This window comes from Phacochoerus africanus, chromosome 2 (assembly GCF_016906955.1).
Source record: "Phacochoerus africanus isolate WHEZ1 chromosome 2, ROS_Pafr_v1, whole genome shotgun sequence".
NCBI lineage: Eukaryota > Metazoa > Chordata > Mammalia > Artiodactyla > Suidae > Phacochoerus > Phacochoerus africanus.
Genome location: NC_062545.1, coordinates 243,557,405 through 243,574,730, shown reverse-complemented (window position 1 = coordinate 243,574,730; position 17,326 = coordinate 243,557,405). Strand labels below are relative to the sequence as shown.

Below are 17,326 nucleotides of genomic sequence, written 5' to 3'. Positions count from 1 at the left end.
AAGAATGTTGGTTACCAGGGCTGTGGGAGGGAGGGATGGGGAGTTATTGTTTAATGGGTGTAAAGTTTCAGTTTTGCAACATGAAGAGTTCTGAAGATTGGTTAAACTAACCATGTGAATGTATTTAGTACCACCATACACTTAAAATTGGTTAAAATGGTAAGTTTTATGTGTATTTTACAATTTTTTAAAAAGTCAGCAACTAGCCTCTCATGTTATCATTGTACATTTAACTTCTGGAAATTCAACTGCAGGCATATGCCCCTTATTTAGACCTGATCTTTCTTGCCTTGCTTCCCATTCAAACCGGACTTTTGCCCCTAGAGTCCTTGAAGAAGGAATTTCCCCACCACCCCTCTTTTTTTCACCTTTGGGTAAGGCACTTATACTTGAATTTGTACATAGATGGTGCTCCACTATATCTCTCATTCGTTTACTATATTTTATATTTGAGGAAGTGAAGTTAGTGGCAAGAAGCAGGAAGGACGATTTGCCTCCTAGACCACACACGGCACTTAGATGTCACAGAAAATACTTTATGCCTGAACTAATGAAGTAAATCATGAGCGCTTCCACATTTTGTTTTTTTTTTTAAACCTTTTTTATTTATTTTTTTCCTCTTTAGGGCCACACTCATGGCATATGGAGGTTCCCAGGCTAGGGGTCGAATTGGAGCTACAGCTGTGGGCCTGTACCACAGCCACAGCAACACCAGATCTGAGCCTCATCTGCAACCTACACCACAGCTCATAGCAACACCAGATCCTTAACCCACTGAGCAAGGCCAGGGATCAAACCTGCAACCTCATGGTTCCTAGTCGGATTTGTTACTGCTGCACCACGACGGGAACTCTGAGAGCTTCCACATTTCTATGTTTGCATTATGATATCATGCACACAAAAAAACTGCATTTTTGTACTTAACTCAGAATTTATGATGTTTGGGGTAGAGGTGAATAAAAGTTGCATTTGCATGCTCAGAGAGGGGTTACTAAACAATGTAGTAGGTATGGCTTCAGCAGAGAATACCACTCAATCTTTGAGAACTCTAAGCTTGATTCTTGTAAAATCTGGTGCATAAACAACTGATATCCCTTCATCTTGGTATAAAATTAAATCCTTCATACCCCTAAATGATACTTTCAGGCAACAAAGTGTTGGCTCCACTTAAATTATACACAGTTGAAAGAAAAACAGCTTCATACACTGTGCATGTTTGTACCTTCTCAAAGCACCCAACTGTGCTTTGCCTGCAGGAAGCAGTCAATAAATGGTTATTGAATTTAGACTGTCTTCCTCCCAATCAGTGAGGTTTAATATATCTCCAATTCAGAATGCCCATTAATTTTTCAGCATTAGTAAGCCTTTTAAAAAAAATCCATTTGGGATCTGTTTAAGAGTTCACAGCAAATACTATTATGTAAAAGATTAAGAAATTACTGTTAAATGAAGCATGCTTATTCACCACACCAGTAGCCATTGATAAAATGTAATTTAATTTAATCATTTAAATTTACATTGTTAATGTACAAGAGCATTTCTTTCAAACACAGGTTAACACACACTAAAGAGCAACGCTGTTAGAGGAGCAGAGAAACTTTGGAAAACTCTGCTGTCTGAAATAAAAGCAAGGCACTCTCCATTAACAGCTGGTGGATTCCTGATTTCTGCCCAAAGAAGGCATGTTCACACTGAGAGAGCTCTCCCACAAGGGAAGAATCACCTGCTTTAATTCTTGCTGTCCTCTTCTGAGCTAGTCTGGTCATCCACTCTGTATAAACTTGTGTGTCAACATTAAGACAAAAAGAAAAAAGAGAGTTGAATTGATAGATGACTTGGGGGGGCTCTCATAGTTGTAATAACTATGGAAGACAGAAGAACACTGGCTATAATCTTTATTTTCAGCACTAGTGCCTGGACCTATAAGTAAAAACCTTCTTCATTCCTTCCAACCAATCAATATCAGCTAAAAAGTCTTTTCCTTAAATCTGATGGGTGTAAAAATAAAAAGTGACAGCATTTCTCCAGGGCTCTGTTTTTTTCTTTTGTTTTTCCTTTACAGACATGACAAAAACAAAAAGCAAAAACAAAAAACAAAAACCGATTAAGATTTCAAAACTTAACAGTGCACAAAAGGGTTATGTATGCACAGTATTTCTAATTTATTCAAATTCAATTTGAATTTGGTCTGAAGCTAACTCGTATGAAATGTTAGCTCTCCTGATGTTTAATAATGTTCATTATGTTTGCATATAAGCTCAAAAATTACTGCAAAGTTACTGCTTTACTCACGGTAAAATGTACATATTACTGGTTATTTTTAAAAGCCTGTTTTCCTACAGATGCAGTAAAGTGAGTAAAAAGACTGTGGCAAGGAGAATTAGGTCCTGGTCTTGATTCTGTTACCAGCTCTTTGTCCTTGGTTAACCCTTTGCCCTTTGCTGGGCCCCAATTTCCTCCTCTATGAATTTTAGTGTGTGGGGATGTACTAGTTGACAAGGCAGGCCCCTTTTAAATCTAACATTCTGAGATCCTAACATTCCAGATCCTATCATCTTGATATAAAAATAATAATCTTTCATAAAAGCTCACACAAACATAATGATCAAATATCAGAATGAATTTTGGGAAAAAAACAAACATGATTTTGCTATCTGGGTTATTCATTGCAGCAATTAGGCAATTCATTTGGCATTTGTTTGATTGTATAATTTAATGACAATATAAACAGCATAGTTTTGTTATTTTTCCTTTAAAAAGACTAAAGCAAAAATGATTCAGAGCTAACAAAAACTACTATGACATCAGTTTGACATTCAAAGTTTGTTTCTTAGCAAAATGACCAAAGATATTTTGACTTGATACAGAGTATATAATATAAAGACTTTTAGACCTAAAAATCTTCAAACATCATTTGAATTTAGCAAAACGTAAGCAAAATTTTAATATCAAAGTGCTAAACAGTACTGCCTTAAAAGTCACTGCAAATGAACCATAAAATAACTGCATGGGAAGTAACATTTATTGTACAAATGGTTAATAAAAAGACACATTATAAATATATATGTAACTTGCTATATTTATATATATATTTGCTTATTTAATTTCTAATTGGTGTATCCAAATTCACTGTGAACACCCCATTTAAGTACTCTGTAACTCAGCTTCCAGGAGCTGGTGGTCTTGCAATAAATACAGGCAAAGCTATTACAATATAACGTGCATACAAATGTTTATACAAATAAAGGACACTATGCAACAAATTATCTCATAATAATATGGCATTAACAGTATAAACATACAAAAGGGAGTACGAACACGGAATGTTGAAACGCAGCCCACTAATCCTTTCTAGTACTCACATTCACACTATTTTTTTAATAAGACTCGCTTGCTCTCCAAAATTGTCTCTTTAACTGATAATAAAAATTAAATTACATATATATTTAAAAAACTTATTATCCCTGGTGCTTACCCTGTATGATCCATTCTTACTTATTTGCATGTTCTTATCTTGGGGTCAAACACTTGAAATTCACTGAATGCTCCTGGGGCTTCTGAATGAATCTGTCAGTCTGTTACCATAATTGAAGCAAGTTTAGGGAAATCTGGCTGGATTTATAGAAAGCGACAAAAATAGCTGTACGTAACCCCTCATATAATCTGAGCCCCTTTCAAAGCAGCTCAGGGCAGGGACCCGGATCCATCAAGAATGGCCAAAAATCTTGGATGGACCATGTCTCAGAAGAGTTCTATGGGTCAGGTGGACAACGCCTCTGCTAGGAAAATTAGCATGTGTCATTTGCTATCATGACTGCCTCCTTTATTTCCATATAAAATAAAGGAGAGTTAATAAACAAGACTTAGTAAGACAGCACTTTAAAAATTGCACTTGTATATGGAAGCGAACAGCCATTATCATTTTGCTATGTCCGATTTATAGGTAATCCTCCTTCTTTTACCATTTGTTAAAATAAATGAAGAAGGAAATTAGGAAGAGGGAATTTCTGCTTTTTTTGCACCACATACGTACCCTTGATACAAGAAGTATATTCTAAAGGGATCAATCTCAAACACACCCTACCCTGGCAAACAACCCTTGGCTGTTCTTGTTTTTAAATACAAATCAACTATAACTGTATTCCCCAGAAAGAGTTTTAAAACAGTTACATTATCCTTTTTTTTTTTTTTTTTTCCTGCTGGGATAGCATCGTCCAAAAGTGCTTTGTTAGCAATTTCTTAGAAAACCCTCATGAACTATAGCCCCCTCCCACCCCAACCCCAAAGCCTAAATATAAAACACAACCCCAACACAATACTCTGTAAGTTTTCTGGCTTTCAGTCATAAGGAAAAGTGCCAGAAAAAAAAAAAGAAGAAGAAGAAGAAGTCTTTTATTTCTACAGGAGCTGCTTTTTCTCTTAAGGAAGGACAGAAAATGGTAGATGTCCAGACCCATTCCTTTGCTGCTTAGCAAGCGGCTGCTAGCAGATGAAGCAGCTCCCTGCTCAGGCTGCTCCTGCTCAGAAAGGCAGGGTATCTAGGAAGAGCTTGTCGATGATGGAAGGTGGAGACACCAAGTCTTCCAGCTTTAGGTAGAAGATGCGCTGGAGGCCCAGGGTGCAGATCTTCCGCAGTTCCACCAGGGCACGCAGGACCTTGGGCTCGGTGGGCTCCAAAGCCTGTCCCTTACTCTGGTGCTCTTTTAAGCTGCTTGTGATCTTGTTGCATAGCTCCTCCACTCTCTTTGGTTCTTTTAACCCATGTCGTTCTGCAGAGGGATAGGAGAAGGCAAATTTAGGAGGCAGTTATTTCTTAAAAAACTTTTGAATCCCTAATGGAGGACTGTGTCCTGTTCTGCTAGTTGGATGGCATTTTATAGTCAAAGTGCTCTCCCTCTTAGAGGTAATTCAAGGCCTTTGGTCTCAAACAGCACAGGAGTTGAATTTCAATTCTGTCACTTACTCACAGTGTACTCTTGAGTAAGTCTCAACTTCTGAGCCCATTTTCTCATAAAATGAAATTAACAATCATGCCCAATTCAGGGGTTCTGGGAGGACCAGCTTGGGGGAATTACTCAGATGAAGCACACAGTTCCTGGCACAGAGCCACAACGAATGGCAGGGTGGTTATTATTTTGCATGCATTATCTGACCGATAAGGAAATTGGGGCTCACCAAACAACTTTTTTTCAGAGTGACATGGAAACATATCCAGGCAAATTAATTAACCCATCTTGACAGACTTCCTTGATGAGGGGTCCCTAAGTTCCATTTGCTAATGAAGAGGCTAACTCCCAAGACTGGATACAAAGTACATTTTTTGTACCTTGTACATGAACCATTCTTCATGCTAACCAGCACTGAGAAGAATCCAGCTTTTCCTTTCCTTGTTTCTTCCTCCCTCTACCCCTGCCCCCGACTTCAAAACATCTGATGTACACTGGCACTCTCTACAAAGTATACATGTTTCCCGCTGTGGAAATGGAAAAGTCAAAGAGAAGGGAAGAGGCCCAGCAGGAGGCAGTGCAAGTAGTTTACAACGTGGCAAGACGTGAACACCAATATCTTATATTTTATAAAACAATATGTAAAAATAGTACCCATGTTAAATATTATGATCTCTCTTTTTTTTTGCATATAAGGTTAAATGTTTTTCCCAAAGTCACCCAATTGCTAAAAGCTGGGATTTGAGCCCAGTCTTCTGAAGCAGATTCTATCCTCTTGCTCCAGAGTAATGCTGAATCTTGCAAAGGGAAGGAAGCCTGACATCTAGGACAGATAGTTCAGTTTGCTCTCTCTTAGCATCTAGATATTAGAGCCTCTGTCCTGAGAAAAGAGCCTGGCCCAGATTATCTCAAAGTTTTCATCCCTCAGTATGCTTACACATAAAATAATAATTCTCGAGAGATGGAGACATCCATTCAATGGGAAATCAGGTATTAGCCTTTAATTTTTCCTATATTACTTTTTTTAAGTTGGGAATATTTTTCAAGAAAAGTTAATTACAAAAGTCACCAGAAAAATGAAGCAACTATCCAGACATATTTTTCTCTCTTGCTCTAAATAAAAGGAAGCCCAGGGAGTTCCCTGGTGGCCTAGCAGTTAAGGATCCAGTGTTATCACTACTGTGGCTCAGTAGGTTCAATCTCTGGCCTGGGAATATCTGCAAGCAGTAGGTGCAGCCACTAAAAAAAAAAACAGAGGTCCAGGAACCAGGAGATCTGCATTCTTCTGCAGCTCGGCTAGTTATATATGACTTGGGTGAGTGACTTCCTGTCTAGGGCCCACACGAAAATGTAGAGGTTGGATTTAATGACCCCTAAAGTCCCTTCCACCTCTGATATATATTTGCATGTATTTATAATTATATTAAAATATAATTATTTTATATAAAAGACAGATTGGGGTTCCTAATTGGTCTAGGGCTCAACATCCTCCTGGGGAAATGGGAATTACAGGTGGGAGCTACACAAATCTTTGTTGTAGTCTTCTCCATTTCTTCCTGTGTTTCTTACATATTACATGATAAATTAAAAGAAAAAGTGTAATTATAATAAAACCCATCTAACAAGGGTTATTGTGAGACTCAGCTAAGATGATGCCACACAGAAGTGTTCTGCCAACTGTAGAGCGCTACAAGCATTGCACAGTCAGCACCTAAGATAATACCCAACACATGGCAAAATGGTTGGCAATTGCAGAGTCAAACAAAGGTGATAGAGTTTTCTGACTTCCAAGCTTTGCAGTGAAGGATTTTGCTTTCCCCTAGGAAACTACTAGCAAATCAGGTCCTGTGCAAACCTGTCCTTTATGTTGTATCTTTACTGAGCACACAGTCCCCTTGTTTTAGTTTCAGAAGAAGTGTACTTCAACTGCAATGGTGCTCTGCCTGAAGTTTTATTTCTCCCCCTCTCCCTGCCTGCTGCCAAAATGAAAAAAGCAGACTGCAAGTTTGGCAGTAAATTTCTAGAGCTATAAAGTGTTCATAGCCTCTGACCAACTAATCCCACACTTGTGAATTTATCTGAAGGAAACATTCAATGGAAAGATAACACTGTCTGTGTGAAGACATTTGGGGCAGCATTATCTGTTTTTAAAAAATGGAAAAAGATAAGGGGAAGAAGAACAGAGGAACTGTTAAGTAAAAAAATAGTATGTCCTCGTAATGGAAGATTCTGTAGACATCAAAAAGGACAAATATGAAGGCTATGAAACAACATGGAAAAATATATAATATCCCATTAAATAAAGAATAGAATATAAAATAAGATCTAAGCTGTGATTACATCTATGCAAAAATTATTTATGCATTTAGAGAAGGATGAAAGGAAGCAGAAAAGCGAAAATATTCATGAGATTGTCAGATAACTCTTCTCCTTTCTTTTAAAATATCCAGGATAATACTGTTGGTAGAATAATCAATGTTAAAGGAGAACAAACTGGGATTTGGTCCCTTGTGAAGCCCTTTAGTTGCTGTAACATGATCAAATGGTCATCTTGCTTTTTTTTTTTTTTTTTTTTGTCTTTGTAGCACCACACCTGTGGCATGTGGAAGTTCCCAGGCTAGGGGTTGAATCCGAGCTGTAGCTGCCAGCCTATGCCACAGCCAGAGCAACACTGGATCGGAGCCGCGTCTGTGACCTACACCGCAGCTCATGTCAACACCAGATCGTTAACCCACTGAGGAGGGTCAGGGATTGAACCCACAACCCCTTGGATACTAGTTGGGTTCATTAACTGCTGAGCCATGATGGGAACGCCTCATCTTGCTGATAGTAAATTGTATTAAATACTGAAATATATCAAATTAGGTTCGTAACCCAGGAAGAATTCCTCTTCCCAGAATAAAATAGCAATCCACTGATTTAAGCTTTCCTTTCCTTTCAGTGCCTCGTGTCTTGCATTATATTCAAGAACCCATATTCATTATTAGGATAAAGAATGATCAACGCGTGGGCTGGATTTTAGGAGGGGTTGATTATAGAACCTTGTAACCAGACTGTCTCATGGCCAAACTCACAGAAGGTGCCTCGGAGTTTTCCCTGCTCTCCAACCAGTTGTGACTGCTCAATAACTATGGCAACCATTATTTATTCAGTGAATTCAAGTGGAGATCGATACCTCCTGCCAGCTGGATCAACCCTAGGCCTGGAATTCCTTGAGGAATTCAGAGACACTCCTGTTAAAAGCCAAAGGCACCTTCTTTGTTGTTTTGAACAGCTACTGGATTTGTGGCTTCTTTACTCTTTCAAAAGGGCTGAGATAAAATTCAGTCTCCATGCAAACTACTGCCAGCAGCCGGCAAGATTTTCAAATTACTAGGGAGTCACTAAGTGTCTGGGACCTTCTTAGTAACTTGAAATTCCTTGAAATCCCAACCACTGATATTTTAGTTTAAGGGATCCCCTTTCTCCTTGTATCTTGGTATAAACATGGTTGCAGACCTGATATACAAAGAGTTCATAAATTCTGGGGGCAAATCAGACATTTGGGTTTTCTCTCTTCCTAGAGAATTATACACAGATTTCAGTTTAAGATCTTTGTCTACCATTAAACAAAACAAGCTTCTCAGGATTTCTTGCATTTTGAGCTACATCATTTTAATCCAATACTTCAGTATTTTAACTCAGTTTTATGTGAGTTTTAAACTCAGAACTTTAAAATACAACTTACAGAAATTTTTACATAATGGATTTATATGTCATAACTGTAGAATATATGAGTGAGAAAGAATCTGAATCATTTAGTTCAAACTTTCTCCTAAGACAAAAATCTCTGCTACAAGACACCACAAAGGGGATGCCTGGTACTGGGCTGGGAGTTCACTATCACCCTGAAAATAAAAATATATTTCATAGCCCTTTACATTATACTTTTTTACTTAGATTATTTTATTGTAGCCTCACAAAAACCCTATAAACTACACAGGGCAAAGATGATTCTTATTTAATGACTAAGAAGCTTAAGGGGCAGAGACTGAAGTGATTTGCCCCGATTCAAAATGAAAAAGTGGCTAATTTCTTTCACTGTGAGTCTAGAGATATTTCCATTATACCTGGTTGCCTTAAACATTGTTAGAATGTTCTTTCTATTCCTGAGATGAACTCAGCCTCCCTGTAACTCCCTCCTACTGTCTGTGTACCTAATTAGCTAATTGATTAATTACTTCTTTCAACAAATATTTGAGTATCTCTTCTGTGCCAAGCAATGGTATAGCCACTGGGGTTAGAGCAGTGAACAAAGCAGAGAGACAACAGATCACACTCCTAACCTGCATGGTGTTAGCCTATAAAGACACTGCTGGATTCATATGCATTTCAGCTATCTAAAGACATTCCTATGTATTTTAGCTATTTTAGACATCTCTGCTGAGAGAAAGGAAGGGAGGTAGAAGGGAGGAGGAGAGAGGAAGGAGGAAGAGAGGGAGAAGGGAGGAAAAGGAGCTAGAGAAAGGGGAGAGATGGATTGGGTGAAATAATAAAGCTATTTAGGTTTGTGCTCATGTTCTTCCCTCTTCACCCAGTTAAGATCTATTCATCCTTTAGATCGCAGATCAAATATTTCTCCAAGGAAGCTTCCCTTTTCACTCCTAGTCTAGATCATGTTCTCCTACGGCACTCTGTTTTTACCCTTTGAAGAATATAACAGATTGAAGTTAGATATTTATGTGATGATTGCCTGCCTCCTCCACTAGATGTGCGCTCCATGGGCATGGATTGTATTTGTTCACGGCTGTATCTCCTCACTGAGCCTACTACATAGGAGACACCCAGTGAATAGCTGCCAAGTGATTATGTTAAGGAGGGTCAAGGACCTGTAAAATACATCAAATGAATACTAAATAAGTGGATTGTTCAGAATAAATATATAAGGTGGGCCTTATTAAGAAGCTAACAACAGTAAAGAACGTAAACTCTAAAAACTACCACATCAGAAGTTTTGTAACCGGATTTCTGGGATGCAAAGCCTCACTCTGTCATTTATTAGATGGGTGACTTTGGCTCTGTTTCCACATTTATAAAATAGAGCAAATAATGATGCCTGCCTCTTGAGTTACTATGAGAGTTAAATGAATGAAGACATGTGAAGTATTTGGGACACTGCCTGGCATATAATAAGTACTAAACAAATATTAGCAAGTAGCCTCTATATCCTAAACTCAACTTTCCCTTCAACTTTCCTTCAGATCAGCCACTTCTGAGCTGGCCTATTACTGAATGCACAATCCTCCCCATCACTCTCACAGTCATCTTGAATAATTCCTTACCCCAAACCCAGGGTCATCATACTTAATCCACTGCAAGAACTCTGGTTATTATCTCTGTGCTGTTCCTTGCATCTATTTCCTCTCAATCTCACTGCCTCCAGACCATGCTTTGAATGTCTGTTACCCATATTATTTTAATAGCTTTTACCTGGCCTCTCAGCTTCCCATCTCTGCTGTAATCCATCTTAGGTACTTCCAAATCTATTTACTAAAGAACTTTAAAATTAATAACACATGTAGAAGCCTTGCTACACTTCCTGGCACTGAGTATTTTTAAATTGTAGCTATCATTAATTTCATGGGATCCAATTACTGACAGGTTCCCTCGTCCCATGCTACTCAAGAGTGGCCCCTGGATCAGCTGCGTCAATGTCACCTGGCAGCTTGTTCAAAATGCAGAATCACAGGCCTTGCCCGAGATCTACCTAGTCAGAATCTGCAATTTAATAAGATGCATGCACATGAAAGCTGGAGAAGTTATTGTCAACCCTAAATCCCCATAAGATGCTTCATCCAATCGCCACCTAGTGTTTATTTAGTTTCCATTTGTAAACTTCACTAGTCAAAGCAGTAACTCATTTCCCATGACTGCTTATTCTAATTTCGAGTAGTTCTATTAGAAAGTTTTTCTTGCATTGAGCTAGATTTCGCCTTCCCTCAGTCTCCACTTCTGCCTCTTAGGCTCACACAAGAAATGCCAAATCCTCTTCCTCATGGAATGGGGGAGGAGATGAAGCAAAGGGTGATGATACCATCAAGAGCCGCAATAAGGAAAAGCAATTTCTTCTGATTTTGAGGAGGTCTTGGCATAGGCCAACCCAGTGACAATAATACAGGTCCAGCCAAAGGGGAAGGAGAAGAGGGTTCCTGGGGAGAGATGTGTGTGTAACTCAAACACCAACTAACAAATAGGACTTCTTGCTCGGAGCTTCATGTCCTAAGAACACGTCCTTCTCACGCCCTAATAACATCTTTATGGATGGGTAGTCCCAGAGACACTGAGCCCACTCTGATCAGGAAGTCACTAGTGAGTCAGCAACCCATACTTAGGCTGTAATAGTGCTTTTCAGTCTGTATGTCTTTGATTTATTAGAGCAGGTATCTATTTCCCCAACGAGACCACAGACTTTGAGGATAAGGAATTTTATGCCGGGCACATAGTAGATGCTCAATAAATATTGCTGAGTCAATTTGAATTGAAGTAAGGTAGTTCTTTGGACTTTAGACTATTCTCTAATAACAAAGCGGTGGGCTACCTATAGAATTGTATCTATATATATCTATACATTTATTCCCCTCCCCCAGCATTCCTGAAACTGCCTCTTTCAGGAAAGCAATTCATTCGCTCCCTAACTAAATCACTGCAATAAACAAATAAATAAATGAAATAAAAAGGTAAAGCAGTGGGCTAAAAATAAATAATTCAGATTTTCCTAATTTGGGAGACTTTCTGCTATTAACATTCATTCAACCAATATTTGCCTTGTGCCAGACACCTTTCAATGCTAAAGTAATTATAAAGATGAATAAGACTCTCCCTGCCCTTAAACCCTGAGTCCAGCTGGAAAGAAGGAAGACACAAAGAAATGACTTAATGTGATGTGCATAAACAATTGCAGGGATGCATGAACATTTTTATGGATTCTTAGAACTTCTAGCTCTTCTTGGAAGTAGAACCCTTACCATTTAGGATAATAATAATGAAGGTTTGTCTAATATTTTTTCTCTGCAAAGTACACATTAGTTCATTCAATCTTTTTAAGAAACCTGCAAGTAGACATCATTATCCCTGTGGAAAAATGAGAAAACTGAGACCCAGAGAGGGTAAGGAACTTGCCCAACACTGCACAGGTAGGAAGCAAGCCGGGTGAAGACTTGAACTCAGCCCTCCAATCTCCAAATCCCATGATAACACATACCCCTTTTCAAAAGAATGACATTGCTCTGCCAAGTTTTACACTTGGTTTTCCTGTAGTGTAGCTGATGGCTATATATGATATAAAAACAGGGTAACCAGGTAACCATTTAGAATGAACAGAGGAGCTCTAGTGGAGGGTGTGGCATGATCAGCCAGCTGCTCGGTCTTGCCTTGTCACTGTTTCACTGCTTTCTGCCCCAGGTTCTGCCTTCCCTCCTCCTTCTCAGTCTCAGAATTCATATTCCCATAAGATCAGGAAAAAGACTTATAGAAGGAAAAGAGTCATTTTCTATCTGATAGAAGACATGAGTAGGGAAAATAAAGCCATGGAGGACATTCTTCTGCAAAATGGCATTTGGACACTCAAGATTCCCTTTACTATCTGGTCTAAAACTGCCTTTCCAATCTTATTGTACTTTTTTTTTTTTGTCATTTTAGGGCTGAGCCCACGGAATATGGAGGTTCCCAGGCTAGGGGTCTAATCAGAGCTATAGCTGTCAGCCTTGGCCACCGCCACAGCAACACCAGATCCAAACCACCTCTGCAACCTACACCACAGCTCACAGCAACGCCAGATCCTTAACCCACGGAGCAAGGCCAGGGATCGAACCTGCAACCTCATGGTTCCTAGTCAGATTTGTTTCTGCTGTGCCATGATGGGAACTCCTTTCCGATCTTATTTATTTCCCTTTTTACTATATGGGAAATGCACTTTACTCCAAGGTTAGATCATAATACTAGGCCCTAGAGTAAATATTACGTACAATCAACTCTTTCCCTGAAAATTCGTTAAATTTCCCAAAAGTGCCAGACATGTTCTCAGCGCTCACCCCCAGAAGCAGAGAGACTATGGCCCACAGCGGATTCATGTCTTCTCGCTCAGGCTCACTCTAGGACATACAGTGTAATTACATCAAGTGTAATAGCTTGTAATCTTTTAATTTTTCTGTTGTTTCTACTAAGTTTATATATATGATTTAACACATACATAATGCAACTCCACCACACCTTCTCTTCCCCAAAATGTGCTCAAGTGTTCTGCTGCCATGCCCTTGCTTTGTTGTTTCTTTGATCTGGAATGTCCTTCTTCTAAATGGTCCCATTTCTTGATGCCATCTCCTTGGGAAGCCATTCATGACCAGTACCTCCACTTTTCCTCCTCCCCCGCCAAAATGCTAGCAGTAATCTGGACTTCCCCTGAAGTGAATCTACCTCTTTTAAGGACCCAAGCATGCACCACCACACACTGAGTTCATTACATCATCATCATATATGACTTCCTTGTATACCATCCACTTTCTGACAGCAGAATTCACACATGGCTTTTGTGTCCCGAGGGACGGCTGCTGTGCCTTACATAGAGTAGGTACTCAATATTTAGTTAATGAATGTGTACTAAGAAAATGGTAATTCCACACTAACTTTCTATTTGGGGGGCTTCTTATGTATGAAACATAATTATCTGCAATTAGATATTATGTCATTGGTATTCCATCAGAAGCAAAGCATTTCCACTACTCCTAAGTCAGGGATGGAGCACTGGAAAAGGAAATGTTTAGGGTCGACGAACTGGGAACCTAAAAACAGTTGACAACCACAACTGTGGGGAACTCCCTTTTACTGTGTGAAAGGAGAATGATCTGAAAGAAACCATTTCCTGCCCCACCTTACCACCTAGTTTTTCACAAGGGCACAGAGAGAGAGGTTGAGGAAGAAGGAAAAAAAAAAAAGGATTAAAAAAAAAATCCCTGTTTGTGCAAACTACCAATACTGTCCAAGTTTTTAATAACTTTCCTGGAAGCAAGACTGGTTATATTTCTAACCCCCATTTCTTTTTCATGAGTTCTGTGCGGTTTAGGAGCAGACAATTTGGGGATGAATTTTCTGATGCCAAAAGCCCAACTGATATTACACAATCACCCTTTATGATCAGCGGCGCTTATTCAGAAGGCAAGATTTCACAGAAGCCCATATTCAAATCAAAGTTAATATCCACAACAATGTGCACTGCTTCTGCCCAGGCACTGCCTTTTCTGCCATTTCTTGATGCTTTCACACATTTCAAACCCCCTCCCAACCAGCACATCACAAAGAGAGTTCTGCGAGATCCAGAAAGGAGAAAAGCCTTATTTTTCTGGGGTGTTTTAACCACAGCACCTATAACAACTGGCTCTGCACAGGCTGCAGGACCAAGCAGCAACTGGAACCACCCCATCTAGGACTAGGCCCACCGTGAATGCCGGGTAAGTACAGTTAACCTCCTGTAATACTACTGTCCTTCTTTAAGCCTCTCTCAAGCATCCAAGGAGATAGTCACTGAACACACTGCCTTTAGGGCCACTACCTCTTTCCTCAGGCCGCTGAGTTTGATTTCAGACTGCCTAAGGTTTGAGGAAGGGGCAAGCATGCGCTTAATTTGAGAGAGTCTTTACCACTGACCTTCCAGGATGGAACATAGGTGGGAAGAGTGCCTAACCTGAATTCAGTTCGGCTATAAGACAAACTTATTTTTTTGTAATCCTTACTGCCACCCGAGGGAAGAGATGTTATTATCCTCATTTTACAGATGGGGAAACTGAAGTTCAGGGAAATCAAATGCATTTCTCAATAGTATGTAATTATTAAATATAGGACCACAGATTCAAACCTGGGGGTGCTGGGCTCCAATATCCATGCAACTTCTGTCATGCCAAATTTGACTCCTTCCTGAGCAAGTCTCTACATAAATGGGCAGCGGCTGAGCAGCTATAACTGCCAGATACACAGCAAAGTGGAGACAGATACAGGACTGGCACCACCTTTTCCTGATTCCTACTCTGTATTCTCTGCACTGAATGCCAGTCTCTCCAGGTTGGGACTGCCTGGCACCCACATGCCATGACCTCATTGTGGTCTATTAATTTCTATTTAAAGCATAAAACAAAAAAAGATGTAGGCCTCAGGGCCTCCTCTTAAACCATAACTCTCACACCTGGACTTTTCCCTCTCAGTCTCTTCCCTGCTAAAAATCTGTGCTTAGAACTAGCTGTCAGTAGCACTGTCTAAAATGAAAGGCTGGGAGTTCCCGTCGTGGCGCAGTGGTTAACGAATCCGACTAGGAACCATGAGGTTGCGGGTTCGGTCCCTGCCCTTGCTCAGTGGGTTAACGATCCAGCGTTGCCGTGAGCTGTGGTGTAGGTTGCAGACACGGCTCGGATCCCGAGTTGCTGTGGCTCTGGCGTAGGCCGGCGGCTACAGCTCCGATTAGACCCCTAGCCTGGGAACCTCCATATGCCGAGGGGAGCGGCCCAAGAAATAGCAACAGCAACAACAACAACAACAAAAGACAAAAAGACAAAAAATAAAATAAAATAAAATAAAATGCAAGGCTGGCCACGATGCTCGTCTGGTCAAAACTTTCTATGGATCCCCTCTGCTCTCGAGATAAACTCCAACCTTCTCACCTACGCGTGAAAAGTTCTTCATGCCCTGCTCCACCCTAAGCTATCACATCAGTCTCATTTCCCATCACTCTGCTTTTTTTTTAGACACTTCCTTCCTGAAAGGTATGACAGCCATATTTTCAACAGCTGTAGCAAATTTTTATTGATACTGAGAATTCTCACTCTTTCCATTTTAGCCTGGAGATACCGTCTGCTTTTATCAAAGATCAGCTCGTGCTATCTCTTTTGAGAAGAGCACCTCCCACCACAGGTCTCTCAGGGCTTTGTACATACCCTCACATCTCTAACATGGCACTCAGCACCTTGTATCACATGGATTCTTTTGCATGTTCTATCTCCTCCAGGGATGTATGTTATCATCTCTGAAAACCCACTGACTTGCTGCAGAGTACTTAGATCAGAGAACACTTGTTGGTTAATGAGACTCAATACCCATTTCCATAGAGATGTGGCAATGTGCTGGCTTTATTTACTGATTTGTTTGGCCACGCCCACAGCTTGCAGAAGTTCCAGAGTCAGGGATTGAACCTGCGCCATGGCAGTGACCCAAGCCACAGCAGTGACAAGGCAGGATCCTTAACCTGCTGAGCCAGCAGGGACGTCTTGGCTTTATTTACGGCAAGCAAAGCCTGACTAGTTTTTGTGCCTGTTTTTTAAAATTAACTAAATCTCATACTTTCTGGTTTTGAAGGTTTAACTGTCCTAGGAAGAGCTGAATGGTTTTAAAATTGAACTGAAGAACTTGAGGTGAAAGGTAGCCTTTGAACCAATTTCATTCCAGTCTTTCTGGAGTAGTATGTTTGTGCCTTAAATGTGCTTACTTTCTTTAGGTGCTCCCTTACTATGCCATTTGAAAGCCCTCTAAATCAAATCCATACTCTTAGAGACTGTGGTTGTTTTTGTTTTGTTAATGGATCCCCTGGAAGTCTCTGGCAGCCCTCACCAAATGAAGGGAGTTTCTCCTCCAGGAACAAAGCTCTGGAGGAGTCAGGTTCTACTTAGAATACTGAGGAAACATGCTGGTGTCCTGCTCCTCCCATAGCACATGACTGTGCTTCTCTTGGCCTTCACATAAAATGCTAAACAATGAACCAGCCTAGTCTCTTCTAACTTTAACTAAAAGGAGGTGTCCCAAGAAAGTGCATGTAAACAACGTACATTTCTGATGCATCAGAAAGAAGGGTCTGTCTGTGCCGCAGGATGCATTTGGTCCTCTGTGAAACTCACCATCTGCCCGAAAAACACGTTTTCCACAGCCAAGAGAGTATCAAGAATCTGAAACTTAATCCTCACTCCAAAAGCCTAGCCTGCACTTGGGTCTTGATGAAAAGGATGGGAGGTGAACCCCAAGACTGGCTAGCCTCTTCTGGAACCTCCACCTACTATCACTGCCTCACCAGGCCCTGGTCTGATCAAGAAGGATGAGATCCAGTAGGAAACTGAAAGTATGAAGGGGCAAAGGGGAGCTGGGGCCTGGGGCCTCAAGAAGCCACAGAGAGACGTATCCCTTTTTTTATTCACCATGCCTTTTCCTTTCTTCCTCTTTCTCTCTCAATCTGCCTTGGAATCTTTTATCTTCCAAAAGATGGAGAGGGAGAGACATCTAGGGGGAGAAAGGCATTAACGTGGAAGTTGAATATGTTTCGAGCTTCTGGTTTTAACCTTTAAAAAATGTTGAGTTGAACCATTTTTGCTTTA

At 40.2% G+C, this 17,326-nt stretch overlaps 1 protein-coding gene across 3 annotated transcripts in view; it reads right to left on the bottom strand.

The window, feature by feature from the left end:
• Nucleotides 1–1,473: 1,473 nt before the first annotated feature.
• The window catches only part of NR4A3 (nuclear receptor subfamily 4 group A member 3), a 41,605-nt gene continuing 25,752 nt past the window's right edge, over nucleotides 1,474–17,326 (bottom strand). For 2 of the 3 annotated variants that reach the window (XM_047768035.1, XM_047768036.1), the window contains one exon: nucleotides 2,054–4,769. In XM_047768035.1, coding sequence (XP_047623991.1) covers nucleotides 4,522–4,769 — 248 coding nt within the window. In that variant the 3' untranslated portion in view covers nucleotides 2,054–4,521. Of the gene's footprint in view, nucleotides 4,770–17,326 lie in introns of all 3 variants that reach the window. The other variant, XM_047768033.1, reaches the window with a different exon arrangement.